At 45.2% G+C, this 19,065-nt stretch overlaps 1 protein-coding gene across 1 annotated transcript in view; it reads right to left on the bottom strand.

Annotated features, from left to right (window-relative positions):
* ELP2 (elongator acetyltransferase complex subunit 2) overlaps nt 1-9,766 on the bottom strand; it is a 373,658-nt gene extending 363,892 nt beyond the window's left edge. The window contains exons 1-2 of the mRNA XM_077492004.1: nt 9,599-9,766; nt 6,685-6,763 (exon numbers count right to left, since the gene is read on the bottom strand). Coding sequence (XP_077348130.1) covers nt 6,685-6,763; nt 9,599-9,730 — 211 coding nt within the window. The 5' untranslated portion in view covers nt 9,731-9,766. The remainder of the gene's footprint in view (nt 1-6,684; nt 6,764-9,598) is intronic.
* Nucleotides 9,767-19,065: the final 9,299 nt, after the last annotated feature.

Genomic DNA, 19,065 nt, shown 5'->3' with positions numbered 1-19,065 from the left:
GGCTACTGTAAAACACAACGCCTCTGATATCGCAGCCAAATCTTGGGCGTGCTGATCAGGAATAATTTGGAGTACCTCTATAAACTAGTCCTATAAGGACTGAGATACCCCAATCGCTACCCACATAGTAACTACAATGGCTCGGTGTCCCATGTTGTACGATAAGAAAACTTTAGTGGCACACCAGGAATTGAAAGATTTCTATGTTTTAAAGTAAATTGCCATGGTAACCTTTTTTCGGCTATTAGGGTTGAGACTTGTTTATCAGGCAAGCCTTTTCTTTTTAGGATGTGCTTCTCAGTAACCAGGCTGTCAGTCTGAGATGCTCAATATTAGATTGTTGAAGGGGCCCCTGAGTTAGAAGGTCTCTCCACAATGAAAGAACCCAGTGAGGTTTCACTGTCATCTTCTGCACGGTTGAAAACCATGCCCTCTTGGGCCAAAATGGTTGTAGCCTCCCTTTGCAGCTTTCTTAGTACCAGCGGGATCATCTGAAAAGGGGTAAAGCGTAGCACAATCGGAAGGTCCAAGGCTGGACTAGCACGTCCAGTCCGTCTGCTTGATCTTGTCTGTTCAGGAAGAAATAAACCTCCACCTTTGCGTTGGCCTGGGATGCGAACAGACTGATCTGGGGAGCTTCCCATCTTTCTATTAGCCTCTGGAATACCTCTGATTTCAGACTCCATTCGGATTCTAGTATCCTTTCCCTGCTCAGAAAATATGCTACTAGATTCAGATCTCCCTTTAGGTGCACCACCGTCAGGGATGCAAAGTTGCTTTCTGCTTAGGACAGAATCTGAAGGGTCAAGGGCAGCAACACTCTGCTTCTCATGCCTCCCTGTCTTGTTATATTGGCCACTGCTGTGGCGTTGTCAGACAACACCTGAATGTGGTGACCTCGGACTTGATCCATGAAGGCCCATAGTCCTAGAAGAATAGCCCTCAATTCCCTCCAATAGGAGAATCTCTTGGCTTCTTTGATTGTCAATGTTCCCTGGGCCAGCTGTCCTTTCAGATGGGCGCCCCAAGAACTTGCTTCTGTTGTCAACCTTCTTTCTACGGGAAAACACCAGAGTAGACCCTTGTTCAAGTTTGACCGTTTCCTCCACCACCACAGCTTTCTCTGAACCTGAGGGGGCATCTTGATCAACCTCTTCAGAGACTTCCCATAGGACTAATTCCTCAGAATTGCCTGCTGGAAATCCTTTGCATGGAAACGTGCCCATTTCACTGCTGGTACTGATATGGCTGCCCTGCTGGAAATTGGCAGATTTGTTTGAGTCTTTTTTTAGAGCATTTTGGACCGTCTTTTTTTTTTCTCTAGGAGAAAAATTCTTTCCCGTATGGAATTGATGGTATACCCCATAAACCTTATTGTACATCAAATCATTCTCTGCAGCTATTACCTTTTGTACTACCACTGCCTCCGTTTAGAATGTAAGCTCTACGAGCAGGGCCCTCCTGTACCTTTTTTATTGAAATGTACTGTAATTGTGTTGCCCCCCACCCCCCATACATCGTAAAGCGCTGTGTAAACTGTTGGAGCTATATAAAGTATATAATAATATAATAATTTTTCTTGGTTTATGATCCAGCCGAGACTTTCCAAGTGTCTCTTCCAGATCTTTGTCTAACAGATCCCCTGTTTTGGCAAATAGCAGGAGGTCGTCCAGGTATGGAATGATCAATATTCCCTTTAATCTGAGGGGAGCCAAGTCCTCTGCTATAATTTTTATGAATATCCTCAGTGAGGAGGACAGCCCGAAAGGGCTCTGAACTGGAGATGTGAGAAAGACCCTCCCATCTTGACCACTAACCGTAGGTATTTCTGTGATGCTGGTGCTATAGGCACGTAAAGATACGGCTCAAATCTATGGATGCCAAAAAGCAGCCTGGGGTCAGAAGACTTTTCACTGAAAAGATTGTATCCATTCTGAACTTCTTGTACTGGATCGATCTGTTTAGTATCTTCCGATTCAGAATTAATCTGAACTTCCCTCATGGTTTCCTTATTAGGAATAAATGCAAATAGCACCCTCGTCTTCTTCTTCAGGGAGGGGGGGACAGTTATGATCACCTTTCGTTGAATGAGTTCCGGTAGGATAGATGACATTGCTAGAGATTTTTCTAGGTCTCGGGGAGCCTGTAAAACAGAGTTGGTGGGGGCTGAGAGAACTCCAGTCTGTAACCCACTGATATTTTGAGAATAAAACGCACTGGTTGTTGTTGTCTGTGGGAAAAGAGCTTAAGGCCTTCCCCCCACAGTCGGAAAACTGTCAATGATTTTTTGTGTTTTGGGTAGGGAGGCGAATCAGTACTCCTGACTTGCCCTTCCCTCTTTGGGACCTCCTGGGCTTGGTGAAAAGAACGAAAAATGTTCTTGCCCTGAGGGATCACTTTCTTCTTTACTGGGAAGGCCTTTTTCTTATTTGCCATTCTATCAAGTATGGCTTCAAGATCAGGACCAAAAACAAAATTCACCTCAAAAGGGTAGACCACATAGCTTCGCTTTTGAGGCCATATCCCCTGACCACGTTTTAACCCATAGTGCTCTACGAGCTGAGATTACCAGGGCCGAGGATCTTGCTGACATTTTGATAGATTCAGCGGAGGCATCTGCCATGTACCCTACAGCTTTCTGTAGTACTGGCAGTGTATCTAAACAGGTCCTTATGGGAAGTTCCTGCTTCAATATGGGCTTTCAACTGTTCAAGCCAGTGCTCTAGATTCCTGGCCACCACAGTTGACACCATAGCTGGTTTAAATTGGCTAAGGTTGAATCCCAGGCTTTCTTCAATAGGGACTGCCCTTTTATCCATGGTGTCTTTTAGGATGCCCATATGCTCAAAAGCGAGGTCCGTGCTCCTTGATACTTGAGAAAAAAGCTGCAACAAGCTTTGTTTTTTTTATTCCATACTTGAGTGCTATCCTTCTCGAAAGGAAATCTCCACTTGAGAAAAGAAAGGAGCCCTTTCTGGGTCCTTCCACTCTTTTTACCATCTCAGATAGAAACCTACGTACTGGAAAGACCCGACGTTTCTCTTCACCCATGCCTTAGAACATTTTATCGTGTAACAACTGGGCTTTGTCCTCCTTGATGTTCAAAGTTGTATGGATAGTCTTTAAAAGATCATCCACTACTTCTAAAAGATAGTTTATAGCGTGAAGAAGAAACTTTTTTTATTCATCCTCTTCATCCTCAGAAACTGGGGAAACGCTTCCCTCTTCATCCTCTGAATCACTGCCCCCTCTGAATGCAGAAACAGATGGATGAGAACGGGTTATTGCGCTGCCTTTAGGCTGTGTAGCTGAGCGCTTATCCAGGTAAGAACGGAACGTCTCAAATGTGTCCGCCAGTTCTTTCCGGAAGGAGCTTAATAGTTCTGGTTGAGTAGCAGGTGTAGGAAGTCTCCTCAATTAGATCTGCTATACAGGTCCTGCATAACACTTTGGTCCAAGACTCCCTAAGTGCATTTTTTCAAGACAGGCATTTCCTTTTAGGAGGAATGTTTTGTTTTTTCTTTAACCTTCTGAAATACAAAAACCAGCCCTCTATTAAAAACGTATATATCTAAACAAAACAATTAGATAAAACAGTAACACGCTCTTAATAAAATAATCAGCTGCCAAATAGAGGGGCTAACCCTTTAGCCCCTGTGTTTGAAGCCGCAGTTTTTCTGGTGAATCTCCCCAACAGAGTCATCATGCTAAAGGACAAACACACTCTCCTTAGTACAATTGCCCAAGGAGAGTGGCGCAGGCTCCCTTTCCTCTCCCATGGGAATAAGGGAGGGAAAAAAACACAAGACCCGAATGGATAATATACAGATACCTCTGTCTTTGCTTACCTGGGTCTGGCTGGTGTTAGTGGCTCCTGCTTCTGCCACTTGTTCCATGCTGCCAGAGTTCCTAGTGGTGTTCAACTGCTCTTTTATTTGAGCTTCCCGGTCCTCTTCGCTGCTTCGAGGACTGGAAGTGACACCAGCTAAGGCCGCCCCCTCGTCCTACGTTCCAGCGGCTGGAGCCAGAAGCCACATCACACAGCTGGAAGTCCCACTCCCCGACGGAAATGACACGCATGCCACCCGGGACCCGGAAAGCAAAGAGGCTGAAGAACGGAAGAGACGCTGCTCTCAACACTGAAGAATGCCATCCCTCCTTTCAGCCCCCAGACGCCTGTCTTAAGAGAGTGGGGACCTTCAGCAGCCTGAACTCTCGCTGGGAATGAGGAGGAGGAGACACCGGAGCACCCCCCCACTGCAAGGGGGGATGCTGGGCTGGCCTGCAAACATACTACTGACACAGGTATGCCCCATACTATCCCCATCTGGAGAGAGCGCAGCACACCCTTGGTTCCCTGCAGAACTTCAACCATGGCAGAGGAAACACTACAACTGAGGCCATGGTGGAAGTGTCTGGTCTATAAAGAAAACTGACTGCAGTGTTTCCTAGGAAAGTGAGTGGAGCTGCGCTCTCTCCAGGTGCTCTCCTGAAAACGAAGGGAGAAAATGTGGGTAGGGGGGCGTGTAAGCAAATTCTGCAATGTCCTGCAATCCCATACCTCTGCAACATCCAGCATATTACCCCGCCGACTGCTTGGTGTTAAATTTTCAGCTTGTCCTAGGCTCACCCTCAAAACTGACATGTCAAGATTTGTGTTAGGAAGGGGGATTTGTGGTAGAGTATATGTGCTAGTAGGCATCATTGGGTAGAGGGGGTTGTACTAGGAGGAGAAATTTGAAGAGGGAGAGGATTTGAGCCAGGAGGGGTGATGGGGAAATTTTGTTTGGAGAGAATGTTTGCTTGCAAAGGTAATATATGCTTGAGGGGTTGGGAGGCACAGTTTGGCATCTTTATCCTGGACACTAGATGACCTTGTCCCGGTACTGCCCACAACATCATTGGTAGTTTGGTGATAGCACAGACTGTCTTATTTGAGTTTTTATGCTGTCTGCATTGACCTTGAGTATTCTTACTTCCGATCCTGAAAACCACTTTGTAAAGGGAAAAAAAAAAAAACACCAGGACAAAAATCAATACAAACCAAGGTTCTAACTCTTCTACACTGTACCAGTGGCAGCTGGTGCTCAAAATTTGTAGAGGGCGCAAACTGTTAGTAATGCAGGGTTGTAAATAGCCATTTATCAGGTGATTATGTATCATTACTGCTAGGTAAAACTGTGCCCGTCAACTGCAGCCTCACTGTGCCCATTATGAGGGGTTCCCATTATCCCTGTACTGTTTTCCCAGGTTTGTACACCTGCGGTGCACATTATCAGGTGTTCCCACCATCCCTGTGCCAAATTCCCAGGTCTGTACACCTACTGTGCTCATTATGAGGGGTTTCCAACACCCCTGTGCCAAGTTCCCGGGTCTGTACACCTGCTGTGCCCATTATGTGGGGGTTCCCACCATCCCTGTGCTGAGTTCCTGGGTGTGTAACATGCTGTGCCCATCATCCCATTGCAGAGTTCCCGGGTCTGCATACTTGCTGTGCCGATTATGAGGGATTCCAACCATCCCTGTGCTGAGTTCACAGGCCTGTACACCTGCTGTGCCCATTATGAGGGGTTCCCACCATCCCTGTGATGAGTTCTTCTTTACAAGTGTGGTCACAGATCTGGACATTCCTCTAGAGGTCAAATCTCTGACTGTCTGCCTGACACCTTTTCCATCCCACATTACTTTTTTATCTCTTCCAAACTGTTCAGCAGCTCAGTACATTCTCTGCACTTTAAGGTGGCCATAGAATAGATGAATCCTTTTAAATTTAATTTCTACTATGGCCACTTTAAATGAGTGCAGAGAATGTACTGAGCTGCTGAACAGTTTGGAAAAGATAAAAAGTGATCTGGGATGGAAAGGGTCTCAGGCAGTGATTGGAATGGTCAGCTCCGAGACTGGAGGCTGCAGGATGTGAGCAGTGAAGATCTATGCCTGGGTAGAGCAAACAAGAAAAAAGGGAAGTAAAGTTGGAGGTTAGAGGTGCTGCTGTAGAGTCACTCAGGACACAGTGCAAATAGCATTGCAGGTGCCCCTTCTGGCCCCCTCCAGTCCTGACCCTGCACCATGTACTTTAACTTGAGATTTCTGTGCGATCCCTCTTGTGCACTGCTGGTTGCCGAGTCTGTGTCACTGTCACAGGGAGATAAATGGACCGCTGCCTCTGCACCGACCCAGCGCTCCCTGTATTCCTTGAGCCTGTCACCTTTCTTCTACTGCCGATTCCCCTCACTTGCTGAAGGAGACAGGCAGCGTGTGAGCCAATGGAGCCGCGGGCCTGATAAAGGCCCTGCCCTACGGACCCACCAATCAATAACAACCACAGGAAACCTAATGCTAGAGCTCGATAGTTGGGGTGCAGAGCTCATAGCCCCAAGGACACTGTAAACTACACCAATAGAGTTGCTTAACCGCAATCACGCCTCCAATAGCACCCCTGTGTCCAGTGCCCTTAACACACACACACACACACACACACACTTACTTAAGGGGACACTTTTTTTAAATAAGTAGCTTTGGGGGGCAGCGCCCGTGTCCCCACTGCATTCAACCCAAAGCAAAAAATAAAAATAAAAATAAAAAACCCTTCCGAGGTTCCACTTTTACATATGCACCTTAGGCAACAAAATAAAGCGTATGCATATCTAATAGGGAACTCAACACACAAATAACCTTACTTACTGCAGTCAGATTTCTGAATCCACTGCACACAGTTAACCCTTCCAGTGTGTCCATTTAGAGTAGTTATTATTGTCTTGTCCTAAAACAATAAATAAAGAATATATGTTAATCAATGTGGAAGTACACAAAGTCATTTTTTTAATCCTTTACACAAAAAAAATAAAAGCTATCTAATTACAATAAAAAAAAGCAAGAGCTAAATACTTTTCTCAATGTACAGTATAGTATAAAACAGATCTAAGCCCAAAATTTTTTACTACATTTTGAACAGAATACAAAAGGTTTGATTCTCAGTGAGTTTTCTTTGTCAAGACATTTTATACCAAAAACAAACAAACTTCTAAGCCATTAATGAAGATGGGTGCATGGCTCATTAGTGGTGCCACTAAAAACTTCAATTTGCAAAAAAAAAAGGAAGAATTTTTTTTAAAATTCAGCACTCAAAATCAACATTGAAAAGATTTCCCATACTTAAGAAGTACACTGATTTTATGGTAATGTGTTGTGCATTTTTTGAAAATAATTTGATTTGCGTAGTTTGCACAGCAGCTAAATAATCGCATGTATAGCAAATTATTTATTTGCGTAGTTTGCACAGTAGCAGATTGCACAGCAGCTAAATAATTGCACGCACAGTGAATAATGTATGTAGTTTGCACAGTAGCAGTTTTGCACAGCAGCAATTTGCATTAGGATTCACCATTAGTATTGATATAATTATTGATTTATTGCACTTTATCTATGAAGTAGAAAACCTATCAAACAAGGATTTTCCATCTTTGTAGTAAATATTTGGTAAATAGTTTGCACTGATCACCTTTTTTATTTAAGAAGTACACTAACATCTTGAGGGAGGTACCAGCACCTTTGAAGGTGATGGACAAAATACCTTCTGCTATAATGTTTTAATGTTTCTACAGGCAGGATCAACAGGTTTTTACAAAAAATTCCAGGGACCACCTAGAAAACAGAGAGCCTGGTGTGGGCAGCCTACATCACATGTATGATTTTATATTTAACCGCAGCTCCTTATTAATTAGCCTTTAAGTTGCTCCAGTGTCACAAAGCGATACAGTTTTAGTGGCCAACCGCGGATTTGACACAAAGAACAACAGAAAATGAAAAGTCTATATATTATGTACAAGGATTAAAATTGCTGGTTGAACAATACATTTACAATACAATACAAAACAATGTGGCTTAAGACCCTGGTTGTTTTTTTTTTAATTATTTACTATTTTTTGGGGGTTTAAAGGCTAATACCTGCTACACACAGGGAGTTTTTTGTTTGTTTTTTTATTGTTTAACCCGCAAACAAAAAAAAAAAATATATATATATATATATATATATATATATATAATTAATGATAATAATAATAATAATGGCAGATCGCTGTACATAAATGATGTCAGTACACGGATCCCGCTGTGCTATTGTGTTCTGACAGTGGGACTGGAGGACAGCCCGCCCCCAGCTGCTGAAAGGGCTCACTGAGGGTTTAATATCACTGCAATAAACCAGTTCTTATAGATGTATTTTAACCCTTTCCCGCCGAGCGTACGCAGATGTGCGTACTCGGCTTCCGGGGGGTATACCGGGATGATGCCCGCACCTGCAGGCATCATCCCGGTACCATTTTGTTCAGCGGGCGATTGGCTATCCAGCCATAACAACCAATGCGGCTAAAAGCCGCTCGGCTGTTATGCCGGAGGAGCGGGAGGGGACGTCCCCCCTCCCGCCGCCTCTGTTACCGGTGCTCCCGCTCGATCGGGAGCACCGATTCCTGCTGCGATGCCTCCGGCCGCTGGGGAGGAACTGGAACGAAGCCGTAATCGGCTTCGTTCCAGTCTCCTCATAGTAAACACGGAAGCAACGTCATGACGTCACTTCCCGTTTACTCGGCTGCCAATGGCGCCGGTTTAAAAAAAATATCCGGTATTCAGAATCGCCGTTTTGAAGTGTAAAGAGTACCTGTCACCGCCTATTACTGTCACAAGGGATGTTTACATTCCTTGTGACAGCAATAAAAGTGATCAAATTTTTTTATTTTATTTTTATTTTAAACAATTTAGTCATTTTAAAATAAATAAAAAAAATGTTTTAAAGCGCCCGCCGTCCCCGCGAGCTCGCAAAGCAAAGAAAACGCATACGGAAGTCGCGCCCGCGTATGTAAACGGTGTTCAAATCACACATGTGAGGTATCGCCACGATCGTCAGAGCGAGAGCAATAATTCTAGCACTAGACCTCCTCTGTAACGCTAACCTGGTAACCGTAAAAAATGTTTAAAGCGTCGCCTATTGAGATTTTTAGGTACCGTACTTTGTCGTCAATCCACAAGTGCGTGCAATTATAAAGTGTGACATGTTTGATATCTATTTACTCGGCGTAACATTATCTTTCACATTATGCAAAAAAAAAAAAAAGGGATAATTTTACTGTTTTGTTTTTTTTTTAATTCATGAAAGTGTCCCTTTTCCCAAAAAGTTGCATTTAAAACACCGCTGCGCAAATACCGTGTGACATAAAATATTGCAACAATCGCCGTTTTATTCTCTAGAGTCTCTGTTAAAAAAATATATATAATGTTTGGGGGTTCCAAGTAATTTTCTAGTAGAAAATATGGATTTTAACTTGTAAAAACCAAATTCCAAAAATAGGCTTAGTCATGAAAAGGTTAAACTAACAGCTTTATGTGCTCTGCATCAGTGGCCAAATTAAAGAGAGCACACAGAGCTGGCTGCAAAAGCGATCAAAACTACAAAACCACAGTGAATCCAGTCCTATGATACAGTACTGTGTTCACCTATATAGCCTATCTGCAAACACAAGTATAATGACAACATACACTGAGCTCATGCTGCATGCCCACATCTCTCTATTCCCCTACCATTACACTGACGAGTTATTTTTACCTGCGGGTTGTATAAAGCTATGGAGTGACACGTTCCACATGCCAGAACATTTTGCCGGCTCCAGCTAACACAATTAGGGCATCTATTGACAGAAAAAGCCGCATGGGTAAGATGCACTGTGGGAGCATCCATATTTAATTCTGGAACTGGCTACTTCCTGTTCAGGGAGCTCGCTGATGACATTCCGATCACATGACCGCCTGTGTGTTAAAGTATGTCATGTGATCACTGTGTTCCGCTCCTAGGAGATAGAACGAGTGGTAGAAGGGAGCGGATTTGTGTAGCTGTGGAAGCAGTTGATGAATGTGTATATAGTCACCATATGTTCTAGTTCATAAGTGTAATGATGTTTTGTTGCTCCCTAGGCAGCACGAGCATGAAATGGGAACGAGGGACAACTATTAGCAAACGTATGTACTCATAGGATACACCCCCCCTTTAAAGGAGAAGTGTACAAAAAAAAAGGTTAAATCCACAAGTGCTTTTTACCTTTATATACAAATGCAGCAATTTAGAGATTGGATGAAAGGTTCAGCACTGGGAAACACTTTTTGATAGATAAAAAGTAAATTTTATATACAACTTTATAGATCAGACCAAAATGAGGAGGATAGAGGGACAGCGGGACATTGCTCCAAATCAGGGACAGTTGGGAGCTATGAGTTTAGGGTCTCTACCCTAGGTTCACACTGGTGCAATGTAAGACATTGCATGTGATTCGCACCACCCTGCTGTGCAGATCATGTGCGATGTCTGCAATGCAAATTCAGCCATGCAGATTATATGTCTGAATTCGCATCGCATTTGCAACAAAATGGTGCAGGACCCTTTTTTGGTCTGCACTGGAATCGGATCACATTGGTGTTCACATCACAGCACGTGATTCCTGCACCATTTGACAGTTCGCACTGCAATGCGCAAACCGATCTGGGGGGGGGGGGGTCATTAACATAGCTCTCAATTGTCACTGATTTCAAAGGACTGTCCCTGATTTGGAACAAAGCCCCTCTATCCCACTCTCCTCCTCATTTGTCCCTCATTTTGGTCTGATCTGTATAGTTGTATATAAAAAATTTATTTTTCCAAAAGTGTTTCCCAGTGCTGAACCTTTCATCCAATTTCTGCATTGGTAAGTTTCAAAAGCCAGTATAAAGGAATGTGGGTTTAACCAATCACTTTTTTTGTATAATTCTCCTTTAAGGGGGTGTGTCCTATGCCTACATACTTTTACTAATAGCTGCCCCTCGTTCCCATCTCAAAAAGTTGGGAGGTATGCAGTGGCAGAAGGTGCTCAACATTTTTAGGGGGGCGCAAACTGAAAAATTCTAATTGCAGCCTCACTGTGCCATCAAACACAGCCACTGTGCCCATAAATTGCTGCCACTGTGCCCATCATATAGTTTCATAGTTTGTAAGGTTGAATAAAGACACCAGTCCATCCTGAGTGAGTGTCTACAATTGTCCCTATCCCTGTACATTGCACACTCACATCGGTCCCTACCCTCAAGGAGCCCACAATCCAAGGTCCCCATTCATATACTAGGGCCAAATTTGGACAGGAGCCAATTAACCTACCTGCATGTCTTTGTATTGTAGGAGGAAACTGGAGTGCCCGGAGGAAACCCACGCAGGCACAGGGAGAACATGCAAACTCCAGGCAGGTGGTGTCGAGGTTGGGATTCAAACCGGCGACCCTTTTTACTACTAGGTGAGAGTAGACAAAAGATATATATAGAAAAAGGCTAATGGTCATATTCATATAAATAATAAAATAATAAAAGGGTGCCACATCCCAGTTAAAGATTATTTAAGAAAAAGGGGAAATTGAAAAGAAGGGACTGGAGGGTAACCAACCCCCGGGACTTTTTTAATGGCACCAGATATATTTAAACAGTAAGTAAAATCAATGAAATTTTTATTTAGTGTACAAAAAGCATTTTATCAGACAGACTAGACAATTACATCCATTTACATACAAAGTAAAAGGTGCGAGTATACAGAAGTTGGTATATGAGCCTACAAGACTCCATGAGTTACCACATTCATATATGATTTAAACTGCATTGTTTCTTTCCTACATGTTTCGCTCTTCAGAGCTTCCTCAGGACAATTGCAGCATACAGCAATCAATAGAAAACTGAAATTATACAAAAAGATTTATTTGAAAATACAAATACACAGATTCTTCTGTACACACAAAACCCAAAAGGGGCATAAGAGGTGTCTACCCACATAGGTTGACACATCTGATTAGGTTAATCTGGTGGTGGATTCACTCATGTCCAACATATTGGTTCGAGAGGAGCGAAACCATCACCCTTAAAGTGTTAGAACACAAGGGCATAATTTACATATCGATATTGAATAAACAAATTGATTCTTAGAGAGGGAACAACCAAACCATTTCCATGAATGGCATCCCAAGATTAAATACATAGAGTATGAAATATAATTCTCCTTCATGGAGATTGCAGATAGAATTGTGAAGAATCAAAACCAAAAAACAAAAAAATAGAAACTAAAATATGAAATATACAAAATAATAAAACAAACAAAAACAGGAAAAACATCTTACCTCATATATCTGGTAAGTTAATTTAATTATCTATCGTTGTTTTCACACATTATATGCATCAATTAGTGCTTAAGTGAGGACAAATTGTCTTCTCCTTTATCATCAAGCAGGCGGACCGCGGCGAGAGCCCCTTTAGGGATCCCCCATTCCTCCCCCCAAGGATCTGCAGAGGCACGAGAAACATATATATAATATATCTAGGCCATTTAAATATAATTTCAAAATGGCACAATCAATGTTACAGACATACCTGGTGATACCAAAACGGTGACTGAACTAGAACCAGTTAAACATGCCCGGTACCCACGAATACCATGTATTGTCAGATGGAAATTGAACAGAGTATGTTTCTGAACACGAGAAATTTCTCTGTGCTGGTCTATGAAACGAAAGAGTAAAAAGAAAAGCCATGTCTCCATCAGTATTGTATATTCATCCCAAAAGTAAAGAATGCATAGCTCTAAACTTGGACTTCAGGAACATCCGTCTAGTCCTATAAGAACCATTCCATTCCTACCTGTTAAATAGAGCACTCTGATAAAGTCAGGAAGATTTCAATGCTTCATCCGTCCGTTTAGCTGCTCCACGTGTCAGCTGCCATCGCTTGTTTGGATGACACTGATCGGGACCCGCGTTATAACTCGTGCCTCCAGCCCGGCGGCGTCTGACGTCACCGCCGGGCTGCGGGCACACCTATAGGTAGGATCCCCTTCGTGCGCGTACAGATGTCAAATGCGCATGCGCGGAGGATGTGAATCACGTCCATACAGCGCGTCGGCCATTTTGGATTCTGGCCAGAGTCAGGAAATTTGCCAGTAATGATCCATCGATGCTTGTACTCTGACAATAGCCTGACATTTAGTCAGAGACAGGCGACCATGATGGTTAAAGGCAATATGCCCTGGTCTTCCTCTCAGATGGATCAAAGTGCAAATAAACAGGGATGAAAGTGGGCCGACAAAAATGTCAATCACCATATATCCCTGGTTTCAAAAGATGGACAAAGAAAGAATTATTTGCAACAGACCGGCAAAAAAGGAAGGGGAACCTCACATATTAGAAACGGGGCGGGCTGATCAAACCCCTAACTGGTTAGAAAGGGTTAAAGGTCGGACCCGCCCCGGGGTGCCCGTACAGACCCAAGGGGGCAAAGGATATTTGGAGGGTCCCCTTTAGGCACGGAGCCCTCACCACAGTCCGCCAGCCATCAAACATCCACAATAATGTTATGTTACCTGTTTGGTACAATGTATTTATTTGCAATATATCAATACAACAACAAAAAAAACACAAGAGTTTTCTCCCTCCCTTCTCTTTCCTCCTTTTCTATTAAAGGAAAGGTTTGAAACTAATTGCATCATTAAGTCCCGGAGATCGAGTGGCCTCCAAATTATATATCCATCGAGTCTCTCGTTGTAAGAGAGTATGATTGTAATCCCCCCCTCTCTCTCCCGGAGGAACATGTTCCAAAGGAAAGAAGTGCATGAGGTTATCATTGAACTGATGATATAAACCAAAATGTCGGCTGATTGGAGTTTCCATCTTCTTCCCCCGCACCAGGGACACCTGGTCCCTGATACGGTGGAAGAAGGGACGCTTTGTCTTCCCAACATAGAAAGCATTACACTGACAGATCATAATGTACACCACCCCCACTGATTGACAGGTCACAGCAAATTTGGGCTTAAATAAATGACCATTTGGCAGACGTATAGATTTTGACGCATGTAAATATCTGCAAAAACCACATTTGTGGCAAGGGGTACATCCTGTTTGTTTGAGACCCACCTTTAAAGGAGGGGAAAAGTGACTTTGTACTAGAGAATCCTTTAAAGATCGTGATCTCCTATACGTGATACCCGGATATTCCGGGAGATGTTTTGCTAAGAGGGGATCCCCCTTCAAGAGATACCAGTATCTCTGAAGGATTCCTTTGACTTGCAAATGTTGTTCGTTGAATGTAGTAATAAATCTAACCTCTTCGATAGTCTTAGATGGTCTATGACTGTGTATTAAAGAAGCCCTATTTTGTTTCTTAGCTTGTATGTATGCTCTTTTAAGGCTTTTGTTGCTGTAACCTCTTTGACGGAGGCGCAGTCTTAATTCCCTAGCTTCTGAAACAAAGTCCTCATGATTGCTGCAATTCCGTCTAAGACGGAGATATTGTCCGTATGGGATACTCGCTATCAGAGGGGACGGGTGTGAGCTCGATGCATGTAAAAGTGAGTTTGCCGCAGTCTCCTTTCGGTGGAGAGTTGACTGAACCCCCCCCCCCCAAATCGGTAAAGATTTGCACATCAAGGAAAGTTATCCTGGAGAGGCTCTTTTCCATGGTAAATTTTAAATTAAAGGAATTCATTCCCAGCAAGTCCACAAAAGTATCCAGATCTTCCGCACCGCCCGTCCAAACAAAAAAAATGTCATCAATAAATCTTCACCACATTGGTATCAAATCAAAGAATCGTTGTAGATTCTCTTGGCGAAAAATCTGGCGCTCCCACCCCCCCAGGTACAGGTTGGCATATGAGGGAGCACACTTGGTCCCCATAGCAACCCCCTGCACCTGGAGGTAATGGGAGCGCCCGAACATAAAAATGTTGTTGGTGGGGGGGCGTGGCCTGGCAGCGGAGGAAGATGGCAGCTTAGGACAAGAGCTCCGCCGCCCAGATCTCCTATCTTGCTTTAATCAGCGGGAAGAACACCCCTTTCTGGCAGGGAAGATGGCTGGGAGAAGCTCCTCTGTCTCCCGGTCGGCGCAGGACCCATCCACGCAGCTCAGCCGCAACATCCCGGCGATGTTCCGCTCCCAAGCGGCGGATGTGCAGGCCGCATCTCAGACCCCGGACCACAGTATGTCCGCAACCCCGCCGGATCTCCAGGGAGCCTCCGCGGCGTCAGGTACGCACCGTTCGCACGTCCCTCCCCCTCTGAATCTGGCGGATTTACACTCAGTGGCCACAGATATTAAAAACACTCTATTTGCAGCCATATCAGACCTCAGATCAGACATCAGGGCAGTCGCATCCAGAGTGGAGCGGGTAGAGGCCGCAGCCATGACACATGGGGCAGCCATTCAACAGGTGCAGCAGGTCTCCAGTGTACACGGCCAGCATCTCCTGGATATGCATCGACACATGGAGGACCTGGACAACAGGGGGCGAAGGCGCAACCTTCGGGTACGCGGCATCCCAGAAACAGTGGAAGGTCCCCAATTGCAGGCCGCAATCTGGGCTATTTTTAACACGCTGCTGGGTAGACCTCCGGATGCCCCGGTGGAGATGGAACGATGCCACAGAGCTTTAAGGCCCAGGGGCAGGGATACAGACCCCCCCACGGACGCAGTGTGCTGCCTGGTAAGCTTTACTCAAAGAGAAGAAATTCTGAGACTCGCACGCAACCATGACCGCCTATAATACGAAGGTGCACGTATCCAACTATTCCAAGACCTATCTGCCATCACACTACAGCACAGACGTGACCTTAGACCCCTGCTACAAGTTCTGCGAGACCGCCGTATTCCCTACAGATGGAAGTTTCCATTTTGTCTACAGGCCTCGGCTGGAAACCGCACGGCACACTTGAGAGTCCCGGCTGACTTAAGACCTTTCTGTGATGCCCTGGACATTCCCTTTGTGGAGGTACCTGACTGGTACAGTGCCTTCCTGCGACCAGACCCCTGGATTCCCACCCAGCCTGACTCTACGCCACGATCGCACAGGCACCGGCCAAGGAGAAGGAGGAATTCTACTACCTCTCCTCCTAGGAGTCGAGGTGACATGGAAACGGAGGATAGTCCACGGGCTTCTCCCTCATCTGTTCATCGCAGAACCGACCAGTGACTAGTTACTTGGGTGGGTGAGTAGTTTCTTACCACCCCTTTGTTTGTTCTCCTGATCCGTGAACTTGCACCTATACTTATACATTCCAGAGGGCCCTCTGGATGGCATCTTCTCAAGCAGCCTGTCCTGACAGCAAACTGGCACGGTGACGCAGCTCGCATGGATTGTGACCACAGCAGAAGCAGACTGTAAGTATTTTCCCCAGGCTTGGGGTTGAGAACTGCCATATTACATTGTGTCTATCTGGGCAACTAAGGGACTTTTCACTTACCATGGCCAGACAGAGCCCCTGACTCTTGGTTTTGCTCTAAAGATAGCTAAAGGGGACAATCTCTCTCTGGCAGGGGTCCAGATTTGCCCCCTTATGGATTGCTCACTGTCGCTATGGAACACTCACCCTATATGCTAATGTGTGCCCCTCCGGCGGACTGGGGGCCCTAGCCCTGCCCCTCCAGCTGAGTCCATGGGCTAGCCGGCCTACGAAGGGACGTATGCCCTATTTTGTTCTCCCTACAGTCTTAACCTTGGCTTCTGCTGCTGAGACTGATGCCGTTGATCACTACTCTCTGCAAAGCACATGAACTAACTTCACCCTCAGTGCCTATCTTTGTTCTTACACGCCTGCTGCTTGGGATCGTTGCACTGGTTTGATATTTGATTTGGTGCTCTTTTTTTGACATGCTGATGTTCCCCGATAGGGGATGGTTACTGTTTGGTTTATAAATGTGATGCTTAATGGTCATTTACACTTGTTTAATGTTGGGGACTGTAATGTATTGGGTAAGGATGTTTGGACGTTCTGCCAGGGCACTTATGGTACTGCCTTAGCTGTTCTTGGCCGTGCGGAAGCATCGCTGCAGAATGAGGAGTTTCGCTCCTCTGATCCGCCCTTCCAGTCTCTGGCAACTAGACCGGAGACATTGCAGCCTCTGCTGCGGCTGGAGACGCGGAAGATTCTGCCTCGCTGCTCCTTAGTGGCCAAGGTCACCGGGTAGGGGACCCTGGGAATTGGTCCACCTGTAGTGCAGCCTACTGTTTGCCTAATATTGGGTACAAGCTACAGGTTGGTTTTGGGTGCAGAATGTTATATTATTTTCAGCTGCCGGAAGTACTCTTTCTTGCTCTATAATAGGGGTGCGGGCCGGACCACGGTCCTTTTAGAGCATGGTCGAGGGGTTAAATATGGGGTTAGCAATTTTCCAAAAGACCGAACCCTCCAGAGGGGGGGTTCTTCCCATATTTTATGTGTTAGACAGCGAGTCACCTGGGTGGGGTTAGCTGTGTGTCTCCATCTATTGTTCGGCTTCGTTCTCACATCAAGAAGGCAGGTTTCCCTCTTGAACATACCCGGAATTGGTTATTCCGCTTTCCTTTTTGTCCCTGCAGGGCGATTAGGTGGGGTAGCAGGTCTATACTCACCTCTGGTTGTTTTTCCCCCTGGGATATCCCCAGACTACACACAGTACGTTCAGTGGTGACCCCAGCAACGGCTGGGATCTCCACTGGGGATTATTGGATAGCGGTCCCCCCCCCCCCTTTTTTTTTTTTTTTTGTTTTTTTTCCACCCTCTTTTTTCTCTGTTCCCTCCCTCTCCTTTCCACCCTCTCTTTCTTTCTCGCTCCTCTTCTTTCCCTTTTCTCCAGGCTTGCCCTCTCCGTCTCGTTGTTGCGGGGCTTGGACTAAGGCGTTTATTGAATTAGTGTTGTGACCACTGTCTTCCGCCCACACATCTTCTCTGCCCCCGATTATGTCATCTGTGAAGCATATCTCAGCTCCTCTGTCGCTTAAAGTTTTCTCCCTGAATGCTAAAGGTCTCAATGTACCGGAAAAACGGAGCAGTGTTCTGGCAGAGGCCCACAGACATAGGGCGCAAATCCTTTTTTTTCAGGAAACACATTTCAAAACTGGCTCAATTCCCCGCCTGTCGGACAAGCATTTTCCGACAGTATTTCATGCAACTTCACCTGACTCCAAGGCTAAGGGTGTTTCCATCTTAATAGCCAAATCTCTCCCGTTTGTTCTGACTGATCAACTAGTTGACCCGGAGGGTAGGTACCTCTTTTTGAAAGGGACCTGGAAAGACAAACCTGTAACTTTGGCAAATGTGTACTGTCCCAATGCTAATAGAATCCCATTTTTGAAAACTTTCCTATTGAAACTCACTACTTTCCAAACTGGCCTCCTTATTTTAGGGGGGGATTTCAATCTAGCGCTAGATCCCTTGCTGGATACCTCGTCGGGCACGTCTTCGCTCCCTTACTCGGCATTAAGGCAAGTCAAGCTCCAACTTGCATCTCTTGCGCTTCATGACACCTGGCGTACGCTTCACCCCAGTGAGAAGGACTACACCTTCTTTTCACACCCGCACAATCGCTACTCGAGGCTGGATTACCTTTTTATTACGGCAGACGGATTTGTCCCATCTAGTTAATGCATCTATAGAGGCTATGACACTCTCCGACCATCACCCCATCACGCTGACTTTGCAATTCCCACAGATGGAGAGGCTGACCAGAATATGGAGGCTAGATGCGTCCACCTTGTCAGACCCCGTAGATTCAACCCGCATAGAACAGGCCATACGGGACTCCTTCACCACGAATGATACGCCGGATGTGTCTCCTATGATGCAATGGGAGGCACATAAGTGTGTGATTCGGGGACACCTTCTGGCGATAGCAGCTAGGAAGAAGAGGGAGAGACAGAACCTGATAACGAACCTTATACAGGAGATTACTAAACTAGAGTTACAGCACAAACGTACTAAGGCCATTCAAGTGGCACAGCAATTAGCTGATGCCCGAGCCCAACTGGTGGAGGAATTGTTTCGGCGGGCACGTAAACGCCACATGCTGTCACAAAAGCTGTTCTACGAGCAGGGTAATAAACCTGAGAAGCTGCTGGCACGCTGTTTACAAAAGCGTACCCTTGCCACGACGGTGCATCATCTGTCAGATGATGCAGGACGCTCCTTTTCAAAAAACGAGGATATTGCGCAGCAATTTCTTCGTTACTATAATAAGTTATATAACTTAGAAGAAGACGGTCATGGC

Source organism: Lithobates pipiens, unplaced genomic scaffold (genome assembly GCF_037356315.1).
Source record: "Lithobates pipiens isolate NorthernLeopardFrog02 unplaced genomic scaffold, aLitPip1_a1.2 Scaffold_19, whole genome shotgun sequence".
NCBI lineage: Eukaryota > Metazoa > Chordata > Amphibia > Anura > Ranidae > Lithobates > Lithobates pipiens.
The sequence above is the reverse complement of the archived record's forward strand: the minus strand, read 5'-3'. Positions and strand labels throughout refer to the sequence as shown.